General features: G+C 38.5%; 1 protein-coding gene and 1 pseudogene across 1 annotated transcript; one reads left to right on the top strand and one right to left on the bottom strand.

The window, feature by feature from the left end:
* Window positions 1-351: 351 nt before the first annotated feature.
* Window positions 352-1,814, bottom strand: LOC129458307 (endogenous retrovirus group K member 6 Env polyprotein-like; annotated as a pseudogene).
* A 4,674-nt stretch (window positions 1,815-6,488) lies between these two features.
* On the top strand, window positions 6,489-7,451 carry LOC129458622 (olfactory receptor 2T4). The gene has a single exon (XM_055234622.1). The coding sequence runs from the start codon at window positions 6,489-6,491 to the stop codon at window positions 7,434-7,436; it is 948 nt and encodes a 315-aa protein (XP_055090597.1). The 3' UTR covers window positions 7,437-7,451.
* Window positions 7,452-20,411: the final 12,960 nt, after the last annotated feature.

Here is a 20,411-nt window from a genome sequence, read left to right as displayed (position 1 = left end):
TTTGACAAAACTGCCATCGTCATCATGGCCCGTTCTCGCTGGTCGCTGTCTCTCCGGAGCTGCTGGATACACCTGTAGACTAACAACAGAGAGAACAGACACACGAGGATTAATATGAAATTTGCAATAGTGGAACTGCCAACGGTTTTAACCCAAGTGACAGGGTTAAGATTTGTGAGGCCATCAGCAGCTTTAATATTGCCTCAGTTTATGGCAGCAGATTTAACTGGGCTTTTGATGCCTCAAAAATTTGTTCTTTTAATTTTGAAATATCTAAAGTGTAAGATTATCTTCTCTTCCTTGTAGATGGCATCTAGCCATGTCCCAGTGATGCTTAGACTCATCATAGGCTCAAGGTGTAATACAAAAATCTGATGTCTTCCAGTCACACTGTAACTGAAAAAGATATTCCAAACTCATGAGCCTATCTCCCATCCGATTGACAGTTTGTCTAAGATCATTAATTTGGTTTGCCAATTTTTGATCTGTAGGAGTCTGAGAATTCCACAATTTCAAGGAATTCTTTTGCCAATTATTCACATATTCCGCAGTTTGAACTGAGGAGTGTGAAGCAATTCCAGCAGCCACAACAGTAGCCGTGACTGCAATAAAACCCATAATCACTGCAATCAAAAAATGAATCTTTTGGCTCTAGTTAGAACTCCTTTCAATACTTCTGTTAAAATATGTACAGATAGGGAAGGCTCCCATGGTCGGTTCGTGGACACAGGGATCCACACGCCCTCTCTTGCCCTCACCAGCAGAAAATGGTGCTGCCAATCCAAAGTTGAATCAATGTAATTAAACAATCTATAATTTTCACAGGTTATAGTTTGGGAATCTGGTTTAATAACTGTGTTTCCTACAACTAGCATATAAGGTGGTTTTACACAACTTTTAAAGGAATTGTCAGATTGAATTTAGGTTAATAGTATAATATGGCTTATGATTTCTTGTTCCCATAACTTGATTTCCAGACAAAATTCAACTGTCCGGGGCCATAGTAAACTTCCATAATTTTGGTTGTTCAGGACCAGTAACAGGACTAACTGACTTTGGTCGAGGTGATGAAATTCCCTTTTCACCCCATTTCCATGGATAGGGTGATTCTAACTTTCTATAAACCTGGTTCAGTCTTTCAGTTAAATCACTATCATAGGCCAGATTAGCGGGCCAGACGGATGGGGCCTGTGATCATGAGTGACTCTGGCCTGTACAATGATAATATAATTGGCCTCGAGGGGCCCAGTCTATAATAGTTCCACATTTATTGTTTTGTAATATCACTGCAGTATCAGCCACACATTCTTCCCAAACTAAGACTTCTGGGTCTTTTGATTCTTTGGGAATTTCCTTGGGGCAAGGTTTTCACTTAGGCCCAAATTTTAATGATCTTTTATAAGAAGAGTCCTGTAAATTATTCATTTGTGACCCTAGTGACATTCCACTTACCATGTGATAAGTAAATCTACTGGTGGCACTGACAGTAGGTACTTCTACCAACCAATTTTGGGTTGTAGGCATTAAGCATCCCGGTGCTTTCCCAGGCAAATAGGAGGATAATGATACCCAATGGAAATGTTTATCATCATTCCTTCTTCTTCAGGTTGGGCAGGGCCACGGTCATCTGTGGGGACTGGTACCCTTGCACTATTATTAACATATACTTCAATAGAATTATCCATCCAAGTGACTGCCTGAATTAAGGGTGGGAAAGGCACATAGGCCCAGTAGGTATAACTAGCTGCAGCTGCTCTTGCAGACATAGGGAGACTTACCACTATTGATGGAATCATTAAAGCTGCAAGCAGCATATTCTCTGGAGTTTGTTACCCTTGTGTTCTTCAGGCTTTTTTCAGCTGTTTCAGCTTCTTTAGCTGTGCCCAGGTCGGCGGCTCCACTTTCTTGGTGGATGGCAACTTCTTCTGTAAGTTCTAAGTACCCAGTCTGGAAGCTGATTTTTTTCCTGGTGAAACAAAACCTCTCCCCATGTTAGCACCTTCCCTATTTCCCATGTTTTATTTTTGTTGTCTTTCCACCAAATCAGTTTTCCTTCATGTGGGCTGTTCTTTTTACCAGTAAAATGTTGTTCTGCAGAAGTAGTGGTCTGATTTCTATAAATGTTTAAAAAACTTAGAGTGCTAGATTAAGTTGCATCTGGGGAGTGTTATACTCCTTACTCTATTTTTCCTTTTTTTGTTTAACCAATTGAGCTTTGAGTGTTCTATTAGTTCTTTCAATTATGGTCTGTCCTTGGGAATTATAAGGGATTCCTGTTGTATGTGTAATTTTCCACTGATTTAAGAATTTTCTAAATGCTTTACTACAGTATCCTGGTCCATTATCTGTTTTAATTTTTTCTGGAACTCCCATGACAGCAAAAGAAGATAATAAATGTCTTTTAACATGGGAAGTACTTTCTCCTGTCTGGCAGGTTGCCCATACGAAATGTGAATAAGTATCAACTGTCACATGGAAAAATGACAACTTTCCAAGTGAAGGTACATGTGTGACATCCATTTGCCATAATGCATTAGGACATAAACCTCTGGGATTAACTCCTGCCTCCTGAGTGGGCAGGTGTAGGACTTGACATTGAGTACAATGTTGAACAATATTTTTTGCCTCTTTTCATGTGATATCAAATTTATTTTTTAATCCTGTTGCATTTACATGAGTCAGGGCATGAAGTTCTTGTGCTTTTATGAATGCAGATGATACTAGCAAGTCAGCTTGTTCATTTGCCTTAGTTAAAGGCCCTGGTAAATTAGTATGTGCTCAAATATGAGTAATATAAAATGGGAAATTTCTTTTTCTTACAGTTTGTTGTAACAAACAGCTGATTTAACTGATCATCCATACTATATTTGATTAGGGCTGTCTCAATATCCTTTGTAGCCTGTACTACATAGGCAGCATCTGAAACAATGTTAATAGGCTGATTAAAATCTGTAACACTGAAATGACAGCAACCAACTCTGCTCTTTGAGCTGAGTGATATTGAGTTTCAATGACTCGTTCTTTTGGCCCAGTGTAAGCTGCCTTTCCATTGCTGGAAACATCAGTAAACACCATCAGAGCATTTTCTAAAGGTTTCTGTCTGGTAATTTCGGGTAAAATCCAAGTGGTCCATTTTAAAAACTGCAAGATTTTTGTTTTTGGGTAATGATTATCAATAATTCCCACAAAATCAGCAAGACCAATCTGCCATGCAACAGAATTGATAAAGGCTTGTCTAACCTGTTCCTTGTTTAAAGGAAGAATGATCTTATCTGGGTCACTTCCACACAATTTTACTATTCGTAGTTTTGACTGACCAATTAATGTAGCCATTTGATCTAAATACAATGTAAAAGTCTTTACTGTGAGGAAGGAATGGCCACTCCACAAGATCTGTATTTTGAACAATGATGCCTGTTGGAGAGTGTGTAGTAGCAACAATCAAAAGTTGGAGTGGAGTTAAGTGACCTATTTACTTGTGCTGACCAAATTTTTTCTTCAACTAATTCAATTTCTTTAGTTGCCTCTGGAGTTAATGTTATTTTACTATGCAAGTCTGGATCCCCTCTCAAGATAGAAACCAAATTTGACATGGCATAAGTAGGGATGCCTAGAATTGGCAGAATCCAATTACTATCTCCTAGCAATTTTTGAAAGTCATTTAGTGTTCTTAATGTGTCTTTTTTTATTTCTATATTTTGTGGTTTAATTTTTCTTTCCTCTACCTACATTCCCAAATACTGAAAAGGAGTAGAGGTCTGAATCTTATCAGATGCTATTGTCAGTCCTGCATTTGCAACCTCCGTCTGCAGAAATGTGTAAGTCAATTAATTTATCTCTTGTTTCTGCAGCACACAAAATATCATCAACATAATGAATGATATAACAGTCTGAAAACTTGTCTGTAACTGGTTGAAGAGCCTGAGCTACAAAAGTCTGGCAAATAGTTGGACTATTAAGCATTCTCTGAGGCAACACTGTCCACTGAAACCTGGTGGCTGGTTCTTTATTATTTATGGCTGGTGTAGTAAAAGGAAATTTTTCAAAATCCTCCGTTTTGTCAGGGGAATGGTAAAGAAGCAATCATTTAGATCAATTATAATTAAAGGCCAATCTTTGGGAATCATAGCCGGAGAGGGCAGCCTAGGGTTGGGGAGGCCCCATGGGTTGAACTATTGCGTTAACGGCTCTTAAGTCACTTAGCATGCACCATCTGCCTGATTTTTTCTGAATTATGAACACTGGAGATTTCTAAAGAGAGAAAGTAGGTGAAACATGTCCTTTTTAAAATAGCTTTTTAACTATTTTATGTAGCATCCCCAACTTTTCCTTAGACAGTGGCCACTGTTTGACCCATACAGGAAGCTGCAGGGTGAGTCTGAATTGCTCCTTCACTGTAGTGAACTGTAGGTTGGGCAATAATGAGTGCTGTGAGCCAAGTCACAGTGAGCCTAGTTTCAGGCTCCCCCCGCCCCCAGCACTCACTCGGCTGAGGAGGAGGTGGCCATTGTGGTTTTAGCCCCAACAGCTACAATGGTTCTGGATTTTTCCTTTTAATCTTAATGTTTCAGGATATATTACCTCTTGTAATTGATTATAGTCAACACTTTGCATTGACCAAGCCATTACAGACTCTGCTGCATTTTTGCAATGTGAACTTTCCATTCCTTTCCTGAATTTTGTCCCTGCCTCTTCTTCACAATCTATTACACAGCTTTCAGGGGCATCAGAAGCTGAAACACTATCTTCTTCTATTTGAAACAGTTCTAAAGTTGCTTTAATAATGGCCCAATCATTCCATACTGTAAGTGGGATGATTTTACCTTCCCTACTTGCTTGTTTTAATTCTTTGCCAATTTTTTCCCAATATTTTAAATCTGAAGTTCCCTGTTCTGGAAATCATGGACAGAATTGTTCTATTGTTTGAAATAGCATAATTAGATTTTCTGTAGAAGCTTTAACTCCCCCTCTTCTTAAGAGAATTTTAATGAAGCTGAGATAAGAGGCATATTTACTTTCAGTTTGCCCCATTGTTACCCTGGGTTCCTCCGAGCACACAAGCTTACCGCAAGGCTGACCATGGATGTACTTGGGAATCTCTCTTTGACTGTCCTCAATGCTCATGTTCTTAGCGTAACTTCACCCTAGAGAAAGGCACCCATGTTAGGTGCCAGATGAAGGTGTGGCCTGCCCCTCCACACCTGTGGGTATATCTCATCAGTTGGGATGAGAGACTGAGAAAAGAAATAAGACACAGAGACAAAGTATAGAGAAAGAAAAGTGGGCCCAGGAGACCGGCACTCAGCATATGGAGGACCTGCACCGGCACCGGTCTCTGAGTTCCCTCAGTTTTTATTGATTACTATTTTCATCATCTCAGCAAAAGGAATGCAGAAGGAGAGCAGGGTGATAATAAGGAGAAGGTCAGCAAAAAAACATGTGAGCAAAAGAATCTGTGTCATAATTAAATTCAAGGGGAGGTACTATGCCTGGATGTGCATGCAGACCAGATTTATGTTTCTCTCCACTGAAACATCTCAGTGGAGTAAAGAATAACAGGGCAGCATTGCTGCCAACATGTCTCGCCTCCCGCCATAGGGCGGTTTTTCTCCCATCTCAGAATTGAACAACTGTACAATTGGGCTTATACCGAGACATTCAGTTTCCAGGGGCAGGCAGGAGACAGTGGCCTTCCTCTATCTCAACTGCAAGAGGCTTTCCTCTTTTACTAATCCAGCTCAGCACAGACCCTTCACGGGTGTCGGGCTGGGGGATGGTCAGGTCTTTCTTATCCCATGAGGCCATATTTCAGACTATCACATGGGGAGAATCCTTGGACAATACCCAGCTTTTCCGGGCAGAGTTCCCTGCGGCTTTTCACAGTGCATTGTACCCCTGGTTTATTGAGACTAGAGAATGGTGATGACTTTTACCAAGCATAGTGCTTATAAACATTTTGTTAACAAGGCACATCCTGCACAGCCCTAGATCCCTTAAACCTTGATTCCACACAACACATGATTTGTGAGGTCCAGGTTGGGGCAAAGTGGCTGGGACAAAGTTAAAATTAACATCTCAGTAAAGCAATTGTTTAAAGTACAGGTCAAAATGGAATCTCTTATGTCTTCCCTTTCTACGTAGACACAGTAACAGTCTGATCTCTCTCTCTTTTCCCTACAGCAGAGGAGGGTGGTTCTGCAAATTTCCAGTACTTGTTGATAAATGATACTGTCACCAGGAACGTTTATGAATTTGAACCATGAAAACCTTAATATAAGATACAATTCTTTTGGCCTATAGTTGTGAATTCTTAGTTTGTTTTTTAAATTTGTTATATATCATTTATATACTAAAATCCCCAGACCCACGGGACTTACTCAGGTTAGCACAATCAGCACACACAAAAGTGAGTACTCACTAAACACTCATTTCAAAGGGACGCATTACACTAACTCCAAAACTCTCCTTGGTGGCCTAGGTGAAACCTCATGGCCAACATCACCGGGATGGCCAACCACACTGGAGGGTCGGATTTCATCCTGATGGGACTCTTCAGACAATCCAAACATCCAGCTCTAATTTGTGTGGTCATTTTTGTGGTTTTCCTGATGGCATTGTCTGGAAATGCTGTTCTGATCCTTCTGATACACTGTGACACCCACCTCCACACCCCCATGTACTTTTTCATCAGTCAGTTGTCTCTCATGGACATGGTGTACATTTCTGTCACTGTGCCCAAGATGCTCCTGGACCAGGTCATGGGTGTGAATAAGATCTCAGCCCCTGAGTGTGGGATGCAGATGTTCCTCTATCTGACACTAGTAGGTTCGGAATTTTTCCTTCTAGCCACCATGGCCTATGACCGCTACGTGGCCATCTGCCATCCTCTCCGTTACCCTGTCCTCATGAACTATAGCGTATGTCTCTTCCTGGCATCAGGCTGCTGGTTCCTGGGCTCAGTGGATGGCTTCACATTCACTGCCATCACCATGACCTTGCCCTTCTGTGGATCCCGGGAGATTCATCATTTCTTCTGTGAAGTTCCTGCTGTATTGAAACTCTCCTGCTCAGACACCTCACTCTATGAGATTTTCATATACTTGTGCTGTGTCCTTATGCTCCTCATCCCTGTGATGATCATTTCAAGCTCCTATTTACTCATCCTCCTCGCCATCCACAGCATGAACTCAGCAGAGGGGCGGAAAAAGGCCTTTGCCACCTGCTCCTCCCACCTGACTGTGGTCATCCTCTTCTATGGGGCTGCCGTCTACACCTACATGCTCCCCGGCTCCTACCACACCCCTGAGAAGGACATGATGGTATCTGTCTTCTATACCATCCTCACTCCAGTGCTGAACCCTTTAATCTATAGTCTTAGGAATAAGGATGTCATGGGGGCTCTGAAGAAAATGTTAACTGTGAGATTCGTCCCTTAGGAAATTATAAAGTAGGAAATTTGGATATAAAGATTTATTTTCCTTTTCTCCACCCATCAAATACTTAGGATTTTATCCCTGTGTTATTCCTTAGACTCTAATACAATGATGTCTCCTCTCATATTCACCTGATTTTGAGAAATTGTTTCACTGTGTGGAAACTATTTCACAGTCCTTGTCCACCCAAAATTCTTATACAATTGTGCTGTACTAATGTAATGGAAGTTGATAACTGCTCTAATTTTGTGAAAAAATATTCTTAACCTTAGGAAATACTTAATATTTAGAGACAAACAGATCATGAGGTGTTCAAATGATGAGAGGGAAAGAGGGAGGGAGAGACAGGGGCAATGAAACTGAGTACAATGTTGCTGCCACAGTGAGTTTGGGTAAAGGGTTTATAGGTATTAATTGTACTATTCTTTTTTAATGATACTTTTTTGTGAAGTTGAAATCATTTATAAAGAATTAAATACCAGGCTTTTCGCCCTTTTTGAAAATATTCTTTCTGCATGGTGGCAGTGTGACATCTCAGAAATTGTGCTCATTTCATTATGATTAATCATTACTGAGAAAATCCAGTCATCACTCCTTCTTTATTGAGGGCTACTTTTTTCCAAATGGTCCAATTCTGATGACATCTAGTGGATTTACCTCTCTGAAATAATTAGTGTCATGTGGTGTATTGAGGATGTAGGACCACATAAGGGTCTGCAGAAAAAATATTACACCTGAGTGGAAGGAGTTTTAAGGAAGGTTACCTGCCCAGGGTGCTTCCTGAGCTGAGATTTCAAACATGTAACTTAAACAAGCAGAGGGATGACATCATTCAATCCTTCATTTATTCAACAAACATTTTGTGCTATATTGTAATATTAAAAATAGCTAAGATTAATTTCGGAATAGCACATGGCTACTTTTTCCAAGGAATTTGAAAAATACATGTAGTTGTTTATGCAAACAAATTTAATAAAATGTTTTGATACATATGAAGGATACAGCTCATAAGGACACACTAATTCTATCTGTGACATCTGAGTTCAAACAAGGAGCTGAGAAGGAGACTCTGGGGCTCAGTGCTAAATACTGACTAGAAGTTACCCTCAGATGAGTGTGTGATAGTGGAGCCAGAGGAACATGCTCAGAGACATGCTGCAAGAGAAAAGGCAGAGCATGAGCAAAGACAGGGCTGACCAAGCAAGAGAGATCAATTCCCAGTAGACCCTTCTTTCTTATTTCATCTTAGGCTTATTTCTTGCCATTGTGTGGCCCAGGGTTTTACAAACAATAGTAAAATGATCAGATTTGTATTTTAGAAATGTTATTTGTGTGGTAGGCAGTTGGAGATGTGCGAGACCAAAAACAGAGACCAAGTAAATGAGAATGGTGATGTAAATGATGTTGATCTAAGTGGAGTGGACATGCCTTTTTACACCAGGATAGGCTGATAGGAGGACACTTGAGGTGGGGCCTGCTGAACGTGTTACATAAAAGCACAAATGTGGTAGCTGCACGCCTATAATTTCCTAATTGGCTATGTCCAACTTGTGAATAATCATGTGGTTTCAAAAGTACAGATTTCTCTTTTCTCTCACCACACCCAATTATTTTATGACTCTAACATAAAGACTCTGTAGTGTTTTGGAAAAAAATATGAGAGAACTAGTTTTTAATATTTTTTCTGAACTCAGACAATATAAAATGCATACTCTAACTTTGTATGAATTAAAGAGCATGTGTCAACTCTCAATTTGCTGGATTATAATTAGACATTTGATGGTTATCTCTAAAACATCTTTGTAAGAGGAAATAAAATGTAGCAAAATTTCATGAAAAATGATTTTTGTAGAGTTTTATTGTGTTCAAAGTTAAGTTAGCCACCTAAAATAACCTGTTATAATATTTTTGGTAAGTCTCGTGGTAACTACAAAGCAAAAACCTGTAGTAAATATACAAAATTTTTAAAAAAGAATCAACGCATACCACTAGAAAAAACATCACTTAACTATAAAAGAAGATAGTAAGAATGGAAGAAAAGAATGAACTCTCTATAAAACAACTGGAATACAACTAACAAAATTGTAGTATTAAGTCCCTATGTATTGAAAATTATCTTGAATATAAATGTATTAAATTATCCAATCAAGAGACATCTGGTGGCCGAAAGAATACAACATGCCACCTACAACAGGTTACTTTAATCTGCAAGGACATATGCAGATGAAGTGAAGTTGTTGAAAAGGATATCCCATGCAAGTTGTAACCAGAAAAGAGTAGGAATAGCTATGCTTCTATCAGATAAAATAGACTTAAGTCCAGAACTGTAGAAAGAGACAAAGAAGATCATATATAATGATTAAAAAGTCAATTCAACAGTATATAATAATTGTGACTACATATGCATTAAACATTACAGCACCTAAATACATAAAGTAACTATTAATAGATCTAAGGGGAGAGATAGCAATAAAATAATACTAAGAAACTTCAACACCCCACTTTCAGCAATGGAAAGATTATCCAGACAGGAAGTCAACGATGAAATAACAGCTTTAAGTTGCATTCTAGGGCAATGGACATAAAAAGCATATGCAAAACATTTTATTCAGTAGCTGCAGAATACACATTATACTCAATTGCACATGAAACATTTTCTAGATTAGATCACATGTTCGACTGTATAAAAGACTTAAGAAGATCAAAATGTCAAGCATCTTTTCTGATCACAACAGTTTAAACTGTAATTGAACGAAAGAATTCTCTGATAGTTTACAAATAAATGGTGATTAAACAATATGCTCCTAAACAATAGGTGGGTCAATGAAAAAATTAAAAGGGAAAATAAAAAGTTGCTTGAGACAAATGAAAATGGAAAACTCAACATAGCAAAGCCTACAGGACACAGCAAAAGAGGAAGTTTATAGCAATGATGGGCTACATCAATAAAGAAGAACTCAAATAAGAAAAGGTAATATTGTACCTCAATTAACTAGAAAAAAGAAATAAACCCCAAATTAGTAGATAATAATGATCAGAGAAGAAACAAAATAAATGATAAAAATAATGTGAAACATCAGATAAGAGTTGTGTTGTGAAAAAACAAAATTAACTAGACTAAAAGAAGGTTCAAGTAAATTAGAAATTTTAAAAGGAAACATTACAACAGATGCTACAGAAATACAAATGATTATGAAAGTATAATGAATAATTGCATGCCAAAAATTAGATAAACTGGAAGAGATATAAATTCATTGATATGTAAAACCTATCAAGATTGAATTATAAACAGTAAATCTGAGCAAACCAATAATAATGAATAATGCAATGAAGCAGTAATAAAAGTCTCCTGCCAAAAAGATAAAAAGCAGCCCAGGACAATATGGACTCACTGCAAAATTCTATCAAAAATTAAAAGAACTAATACCAACTCTTCTCAAACACTTCCAAAAAACTGAAGTTGGAATACTTCCAAATTCATTTTACAAGGCTAGAATTACCCTAATACCAAAGCCAGAGAAGGACATGGGAACAAAAAAGGAACGGCAGGTCAATAATTCCTCAAAAAATGCTAGCAAACTGAATTTAAAAGCACATTTCAAAAAGCATTCACCATGATCAAGGGATTCATCCCAGGGATGCAAGGATGCTTCAACAGAGGCAAATTAATAAACATCACATAGCACATTAACAGAATGATACAATTGTATGATTATTTAAGTAGATGAAGAAAAGCATTTGACAAAATTCCAAAACTCTCAACAGATTAGGTATATAAGAAATGTATCTCAACATAATAAAGGCCATATATGATAACTCTACAGTTGACATAATACTTAACGATGAAAGGTTGAAAGCTTTTTCTCTAAGATCCAGCAAAAGACCAGAACGGTCACTCTTGCCTCTTTTATGTAACATAGTACTGGAAGTCCCAGCTAAAACAATTAGGGAAGAAAAATAAATAAAAATGTAAATAGGAAAGGAAGAAGTGACATAGTTTCTGTTTGCTAATAAAGTAATATTACATATAAAAAACCTAAAGACTTCAACAAAAACTATGATAAATTCAGGAAAGTTTCAGGATATAAAATCAATGTACACAAATTAGAGTTTCTATACTCTAACAGCAAACTGTATTTTTAAAAAGTCAAGAAAGACTCAGGAGTTATAGCAACAAGATAGATGAATAGAAGGTCCTCCAGCATCATTCATCCACACCCACAAAAGTACAACTAGAAACTATTCAAAAACAAGAATAACATCCTGAATTCCCATGAATTCAGGAGAGAAAAAAGAGAGAAGCTGTGTCTGGTCTTAGAGCAATTAGGTAAAAGAAAGAAACAAAAGCCTCCAAATTAGAAGGAAGTCAAATTTTCCCTGTTTACAGATGACGTGGTCATATATAAAAAAATCCTAAAGACACCAGCAAAAACTGTTAGAATTGATAAACGAATTCAGTAAATTTACAAGATACAAAATCAACATTCAAAATAAGTAGCATTTATATATGCCTATATATTTATATATGCCAGTGAACAATCTGAAAGAGAAGGCAATCCCATTTACAAAAGCTAAAGTAAATACAAAATAACTAGGAATAAATTTAGCCAAAGAAGTGAAAGATCTCTACAAGAAAAACTATAGAACTCTAATGAAAGAAATCGAAGAGATCACAAACAAATGGAAAGATTCCCCATGTTCGTAGATTTTAAAAATATCAGTTCTTCTAATGTCCATCTACCAAAAGAGAGCTACAGAATTAAAGCAATCACTATCCAAGTACAAAAGACATTCTTCCCAGAAATAGAATAAAACAATCCTAAAGTTCATATGGAAGCAAAAAGACTCCAAATATCCAAAGCAATTCTTGAGAAAAATGAATGGATCTGTAGGCATCATACTACCTGATATACTACAAAGCTATTAAACATTGAAACAGGATAGTACTGGCATAAAAAAAGAGTTCAGAGCTTGAAAACAAAAGCAACTGAATTAATCCAATCAGTGGGGAACGGTGGCTCACGGCTGTAATCCCAGCACTTTGGGAGGACATGGCAGGCAGATCACTTGAGGTCAGGAGTTCCAGACCAGCCTGACCAACATGATGAAACACTGTCTCTACTAAAAATACAAAAATTAACAGGATGTGGAGGTTTGCATCTGTAGTCCCAGCTACTCGGGAGGCTGAGGCAGGAGAATCGCTTAAACCAGGGAGGTGGAAGTTGCAATGAGATTGTTACACTGCACTCCAACCTGGACGACAGAGTGAGACTCAGTCTTAAAAAAAAAAAAAAAAAAAGCTTTTAACAGTTTCCTTGTACTTCGGGTTTTTGTGGATTAATGACTTGCCTTCATTCCTAAGTACCATCTGAGTAATTAATAATATAGTTATAAAGAATATCAAATGTCAGACTTAATTCTTTTCAAGCTTCTCTAAGCAGCTTAAAGTTAAAATTTTTCATTTCTTCTATAATCTTGCAGGTTTGAAATAGGTATTCTCCCACCTGAACATAGGCAAAATCTACTTTCTCATCTCTACCATATGGAATCTTGTTTAGTAATTATTTCTGAATTTATCCTGATGCCATGCATCATTGGATTGTTATAATTATATCTAAAGAAGTACACAAATTTTTGCATTTTTCTCAGCATGTTGTTAATTTCCAGTAGTTGTGATTGTGTTTTATTTATTTCTCTGGAGATTTTTCCATCCATGTCTTGTGACATTTTTTAAATTTTCTTTAAGTTGGTATTCACCTTTCTCTGGTGCTTGTTTGAGTAGTTTAATAATTGACCTTATGAATCTTTTCTCCAGAAATTCAGGGATTTCTCCTTTGTTTGAATCCATTGCTGGTGATCTATTGTGATCTTTTGGGGGTGTCAGAAAACCTTGTTTGGCCATATTTTCAGAATAGTTTTCCTGGATTTTTCTCATTTGGCTAGAATATATGAGAGGGAAGATCTGGGGCTAAAGGGCTGCTGAGATTCTTTTGCCCCATGGGGTGCTCCCTTGATGTGGTCTTCTACCCCTTCTTCTAGGGATGGGGCTTTCTGAGAACCTAAGTGCGGAGATTGGTATTTCTCTTCTGCATCTAACCACCCAGCGAAGCTACTGTGCTCTGGGCTGGTACTGGAGAGTATCTGCAAAGAGCCTTGTGGTGTGATCTGTCTTCAGGTCTCTCAGCCATGGACACCAGCACATGCTGTGGTGGAGGGAGCAGGGGAGTGAAGTGGACTCTGTGAGTGCCCTTGGCTGTATTTTTGATAAGTGTGCTGGTTGGTCTCCAGCCAGCAGTTGATTCTTTCAAGAGTGCATCAGCTGCAGTAGTGTAGGGAAGATACAAGCTTGCTGTAGGGTTACCTGGACAAGTATCCAGATTTCTCAGGCAATGGGCCGGGCCTCAGAGCTCCCATGAGATTATGTCCTTTGTCTTTGGCTCCCAGGGTGGGTAAAGAAAGGCCAGGAGGTGGGGGGCAGTGTTAGGTGTGTCTGAGCTCAGACTCTCCTTGGGTGGGGCTTGCTGTGGCTGCTGTGGATTTGGAGTGTGGTCCTCAGATTGATGGAGTTATGCTTCCAGGGGGATTATGACTGCCTCTGTTTTGTCATGCAGGTTACCAGGGAAGTGAGGGAAACTGGCCATTACAGGCTTCACCCAGCTCCCATGCAGCCCAAAAGCCAGCCTCACTCCCACCTTGTGCCCCCAGTAGCACTGAATTTCTTTCCAGGCAGCTGGTGAGCAGGGCTGAGAAGTTGCCCCAGGCTACAAGCCCCTCATGAAGAAAGCAAGCAGGGCTTTTAGGTTTCATGCCTCTGTCTGCCTCAGCTTCTGAGCTTGTATCTGCACTCCCAGTTTGCCCCCTCCCCCAGGTTCTGTCCAGGAAACTTCACATTAGTCAAGATTATTATAAAATTCATCTGAAAGCTTGCTTCTCCTTGTGGTCTTTCCCCAATTCCACTGGCAGCCCTCCCAAAGGACCCCTGCAAGACAAGGTCAGAAATGGCTTCCCACAGGGCTCTTTTTGTTGCTTCCCCTACTCGAATATTTTGCTTGGCTCTCTAAATTCATTCAGCTCCGTGTAAGATTAAATCCTTTTCCCACCATCTGGACCTTCAGGCTCCCCAGTGAGGATCTGTGTTTGGGGATGGAGCCATCCCCCTTTTACACTTTCACACATTTTGGCACTCAGTTTTTGGCACGGAGCCTGCAGTGGCAAGCCGCCTCCTTCAAAGGGTCTTTGGATTCTCTTGGCTTTCCTGGTATGTCTTTTGGTAGTTCCTGGAGCAAAAGTTCACAGTGTGAATCTCCACATGCTGCTCTGTCCATCCAAGTGGGAGCTGCAAGTTAGTCCTGCACCCTGTCTGCCGTCTTCCTCTTCTGGAGTCCATGAGAGGGATTATAAACAAACTATTTTGTTGAGACTAATAATCTGGTCCTGGCTTAGTGTGAAGTGAAGCTCACTCCAGGCCACTTATGTGAAGCTGTGTTAATTTGTACCTTTCAGCAGTTTGAGAGACTCATTTCCACAGGCCCCCAAATCTACAACTAGGGGATTTCATATATCTAATCTGAGCAGGGACATTGGTTCTACATGGAGACAGTGCAGAGATGAGCTGTGCTGGAGGCCTCACCTGTAGGGTAGGGTCTAGACTGGGAGACAGGCATTGGCTGACAGAAAGTAAAGGACACAAAGTGATGTCCTTCTCCACTCACTTCAGCTTTTCTTCTTCAACATTATTTCAGATGCTTCCTCCCTGGTTTAGCTCTTCATTCAAGGTGAGATATGGGAACAGGATTGTGGGGGCAGGTGGCCCCAGGTGTGGAGACTAAGGGGAGGTGTACATGGCAAGAGAGAAGCCTGAATATGGGGATAAGAAAGGGACAAGGTGTCTGTGGTAGTCATCCATGACTGAGATGATGCGTGGACCCTGAGTCATACTACCTGGTTCAAATGCAGGCTCTCCACTTTTTACCCCTTTGATCTTGGCCTCTGGCTCTCTACTTCTTATCCATTTCATCTTGGACTTGTGGCCTCTCATACCTCATCTTCCTTACAGTCCTTCATATGAAATCCCCCTAAAGTAGGAACAAAGCTTTGGCCAACTGCTCCTCCCATCTTTCAGTGGTCTTTACTTAGGAACTGTGTGTTTAATATATGTGACACACGGTTTCTCCCACACCCCTGAGCAGAAACAAGCTGTGTCTGTATTTTGCACTGTACTCATCCCCATGCTAAACCCCCTCATCTACATCCTGAGAAACAAGGATGTGGTGGGGCTCTTCAGAAAGTTCTGGGGATGCATCAAGTCTCTAAACAGAAAGCATAAATATCAATGTGGAAAACAGTGGTAGAGGGCCAAGACACAAAGACTTCAGGAGCATCTCATTTTCCAGCATGAGGAATGTTGCTCCATCTTATGAGAAAACCATTTGGTTCAATTTAATTTGAAATATTAATTTGCTCATAAAAAGCTTAAGGGCTGGGTGCAGCGGCTCATGCCTGTAATCCCAGCACTTTGAGAGGCCTAGGCTGGTGGATCATTTGAGGTCAGGAGTTGGAAACCAGCCTGGCCAACATGGTGAAGCCCTTTCTCTAGTAAAAATATAAAACTTAGCCAGCCATGGTGGTAGGTACCTGTAATCCCAGCTACTTGGGAGGCTGATGTGGGAGAATCACTTGAGCCTGGGAGGCGGAGGTTGCAGTGACTAGAGATCACACCACTGCACTCCAGCTTGGGACACAGAGCAAGACTCTGTCTCAAAAATAAACAAATAATAAAAAGCTTAAAACCTTTGTATTAAGTAGTTTCCAACCATTGTTTCAAAATGGCTGAACCCAATTGTGTTTCTCCTTGAAGCTAGATGATAAGCATAGACAAAGTTCCAGTCTTCTCTCTTTATACCTGCTTTAGCCATTTCTCAGTGTCCTTTGCAGCTCAACTCTGTCCAGGTATTGCTAATCTTCATTGTTTGTAACTATCAGCTTTCTAGGAAAGACAAAAGTATGATTTGTCAGGGGCAATAATTACACAATAGATTTTCTCCTCTCTTCATTGCTCTGGAAATCCCAACATGTTGGCTCTATTCTCTTTTCCTGTCTTGGGTGGAAACTTTTCTGGTAATTCTCAGATAAGCAATAACTCAGCTTATATATAATACAAGAAGACTTTCTCCTCTGTAATAAATACAGTCAGCCTTGAGTAACAGTATGTAATCTGTGGTTGAGCAAGGAACAATAGTCTTCTGTCTTGACTTTGTAAGCTCATCCCATTTTCACTAGCTCTAGATGCATACTCTTCCTTGAGTCAGTGCAGGTGGAACTCAGGGGATAGAGTGGAAGTAGGGGCTAGAAAAGCCTTACCTACCTGCCACCAATACAGAGAAGCTTCTCTCTGATTTTTGATTGTTTGATTATAATATGTTTTAGGGGTAGTTTTGTTTGGATTGAATCTGATTGGTTACTTTTCACCTCACTGTACCCAGTTATTTACATCTTTTTCCAGGTTTGAAAAGTTTTCTATTATTGCTTTATATAAGCTTTCTACTCCTTTATCATTTCCTCTCCCTTATCTCTAATGACTCAAAAAGTTGCTGTTTTGTTTCTGTCCCATGAATCTCATAAGTTTCCTTTATTATTTTTCATTCTTTCGTCTTCTCTATTTTCATATAACTTGTATTTGAGTTCACAGATTCATTGGCTTGATCCATTCTGCTGTTGATGGTCTCAACTGCAGTTTACATTTTGTTCATTATATTTTGCAGCTTTAGAATTTGTTTGATTTTTAAGTTATTTCAATATTTGCTAAGTTTATCATTCTGGTCATATTGTTTTTGTTATTTGTTTGAATAGTTTCTGTGTATTTTCTTGAAGTTTGCTGAGCTTCCCTAAAACTGTTATTTCAAATTCTTTGTCAGGCAGTTTATACATCTCCGTTTGTTTGCTTGGTGATGTATGCTTTCTTGATTTTTCTTGCTTCTGCAGTCATGCATCTAATATAATAGGTACTTATTCCAGTTTTTGCAAACCTGTTTTATCCTGAAACATTCTTTAGCAGTAAGCCTGTCTAGAGATTCTGAGCAGGTTGTCTGATGTGGTCCCTAAGTTCTAGTTTGCTGTGGTCAGGGCAGCACTAGATGGTGCCCTAAGCCTGGGACTGCCATGACTGGTGCTGTGCAATGCTGTAATCCCATGGCCACTGGAATTGGTGTGGGTCCCAGATGATATCCTGTGGCCACTGAGGCAGGTGCAGCACTGATGCATGTCTGAAGCCCATGTTCACTGAGGCCTGTCTGCCAGTGGATACTTTCCAGAGCTTAAGGCCACTCTGGGTGGGTAGCAGTGATGATGACTACAAATTAATTCTGCTTTGCATGGGCTGTAGGTTTCTGCCTAGTGTTGGTGTGGATCTGGAGGCTCAGTCTTCGTGAACTGGCCTGGAGTCAGTGGTTGTGGGGGCTGCCTAGTTTTCAGTTTTTCTGCCGTGGGCCTAGTGTTGGGCACCAAGACCAAGTCCCACATTTACTTCCCTTTTTATTCCCCAGGTATTTTGTATCTCTCCCTGCACTGTGCTGTCTGAGGTTGGGGATAAGAAATGCAGGTAATGAAAAACTCTCCTTCCTGTCCTATTCAGTGTTTCTTATCTTATTATTTTATAACAAGACGAAAATTGTATAACCAGGTACTATGATCTCTCACATGCCTTTACTAGCTTTTGTGAAGGTATGTTTATGTAAGAATAGTTATTAAAATTTGTTTCTATGGGCATACGATTGTTAGAGTTCTGTTCTGCAGCTTTCCCATTCTCCTCTTTTTACTTTTTTGATTGAGACCTTTGAAGCACAAAACTTTTGAAATTAGATGATGTCCAATTATTTATTTTCTTGTTGCTTGTGCTTCTGGTATCATGCTAAAAAATGCTAAACTTAAGGTCTTGAATATTTAACCTTATCTTTTCTCATATTTTTATAATTTTACTTCTTATGTTTAGGTCCCTGATCAATTTAAGTGTGATTTGTAATCCCACTTCTTTCATTTGTTTATGGATACCTTGTTGTCTGAGCACAATTTGTTAAAGTGAATATTCTTTTCCCATTGAATAGACATGGCACCCTTGTCAAATGATTATTGAGCATAGACACATGGGCTTGTTTTGCATTAGATTCTCATTTATCTATTTATGTGTATTCTATTTATGTGTATATCCTTATTCTCTTATCAGAGTTTTAAAATTAGTGTATCTTTTTGGCAAATTTTGTACTCAGGAAGTGTGAATCCTTCAACTTTGTTTTTCTATTCAAGGTTGTTTTGGCTTTTTGCAGTCTCTCTTAATTTCATATGATTTTTAGTGTTTTCTACTCTTGCAAAAAAATAAGGCATGGAATTTTTATAGGCATTGTATTGAACCTGTGGATATATTTTGGTCGTATTATCTTAACCATAAGTCTACCAATCCATTAACATGCGATGTTGTTTCATCAATTTATGTCTTACTTGCTATTAGCAGAGCTTTGTAATTTTCAGTGTGTTAGTTGTTTAACACTTGAAGTTTCTTCTTGAGTAAGTGTCGGTAGTTTCTGTGTTTCCAGGATTTGGTTTTCATCTCCTTGAAGGTATCCAGTTAGTATTCAATTATTTGTAATATTCTCTTATAATTGCTTGTATTTCTGAAAGGCTAGTTGTTATGTACCATGTTCACATTTATGTTTTCATGATGTAAGACTTCTCTCTCTCTTTTCTTTGGTAAGTTTACCTAAAGTTTTGTAAATTTTGTTGATCTTTTGAAAGCTCGAAATGGTCCAACTGTTCTTTCTATTCTGCATTTTATTAATCTCTATTCTAATACTTTTTTTTCTTCTGTCTGCTTTGTATTTAGTCTGCTCTTCTTTTTTCTAGTTCCTTAAGGTGTAAAAATATATTATCGATTTTAGATGTTTCTTCTTTTTCTGAGTATAGGCAATCTAGCTAAAATTTTCCTTCTAAGAATTGCTTTAGCTGCACCCTATATGTTTCGTTATGTTTTTGTTTTAAGTCATCTGGATATATTTTCTAATTTCATTTACAATTTCTTTTTTGACCCACTGGTGCTTCACAGTATGGTGTTTAATCCCCACATATGTGTAACTTTTGTAGTTCTCCCTCTATTTCAGATTTCCAGTTTTATTTCATTGATTGGAAAAGATACTTTGAATTAAATCTTTTAAAATTTAGTCCCATTTGTTTTGTGGCAATTTATCCTGGAGAATGTGTTATTAGTACTTGAGAAGCATCTATATTCTGCTATTTCAGTATTCTTCACATATATGTTAGGTCAACGTGGTTTATAGTGCTGTTCTAGTCACTTACTATATTAACATTCTAAGTGCACTATGCATTATTGAAAATGGACATTTAAGTATTGAACTATGAAACTGTTTCTTTAATTCTGTCCATCTTTGCTTCATATATTTTGGGTCTCTGTTACATTGATTTATATTTACAATTTTTATATCTAAAGATCTATATTACATTCTCCAAGGAAGATACACAAATGATCCTGAACAGTATACAGTTTTTTTTTTACTTATAAAAATTTTTGTCATAAACTTACTTTGTCTCACATTAACATAGCCACTGTAGCTATCTTTCGGTTACCATCTGCATGAAGTATCTTTTTATCTTTTTTCTTTTCACTTTTTACCTATATTTGTCTTTGCAAATAATGTGAGTCTTTTAGACAACATAGAGTTGGATTACGAGTTTTTCACCCATTCTCTGAACCTGTGCGTCATTGTTCTCTCTCCAAATGTTTCTGAACTTATTAATTCCAGATAGTAAGAGATTGTGTCACTAAAAAACTCTATATAACAAATTTGTCAAAATTTGCAACCTTATCCAGAATTATTTGTCTCTACCTAAACAGAAGGAAACGGTGTTATATTTTTAAAGTTGTATTTTATTAATGATGCATAATTGTGCATACTTAAGGTATACAGTGTGGTG

The sequence above is a fragment of the Symphalangus syndactylus genome, chromosome 19 (genome assembly GCF_028878055.3).
Source record: "Symphalangus syndactylus isolate Jambi chromosome 19, NHGRI_mSymSyn1-v2.1_pri, whole genome shotgun sequence".
Taxonomy (NCBI): Eukaryota; Metazoa; Chordata; class Mammalia; order Primates; family Hylobatidae; genus Symphalangus; species Symphalangus syndactylus.
This window is presented reverse-complemented; position numbering and strand designations above follow the sequence as displayed.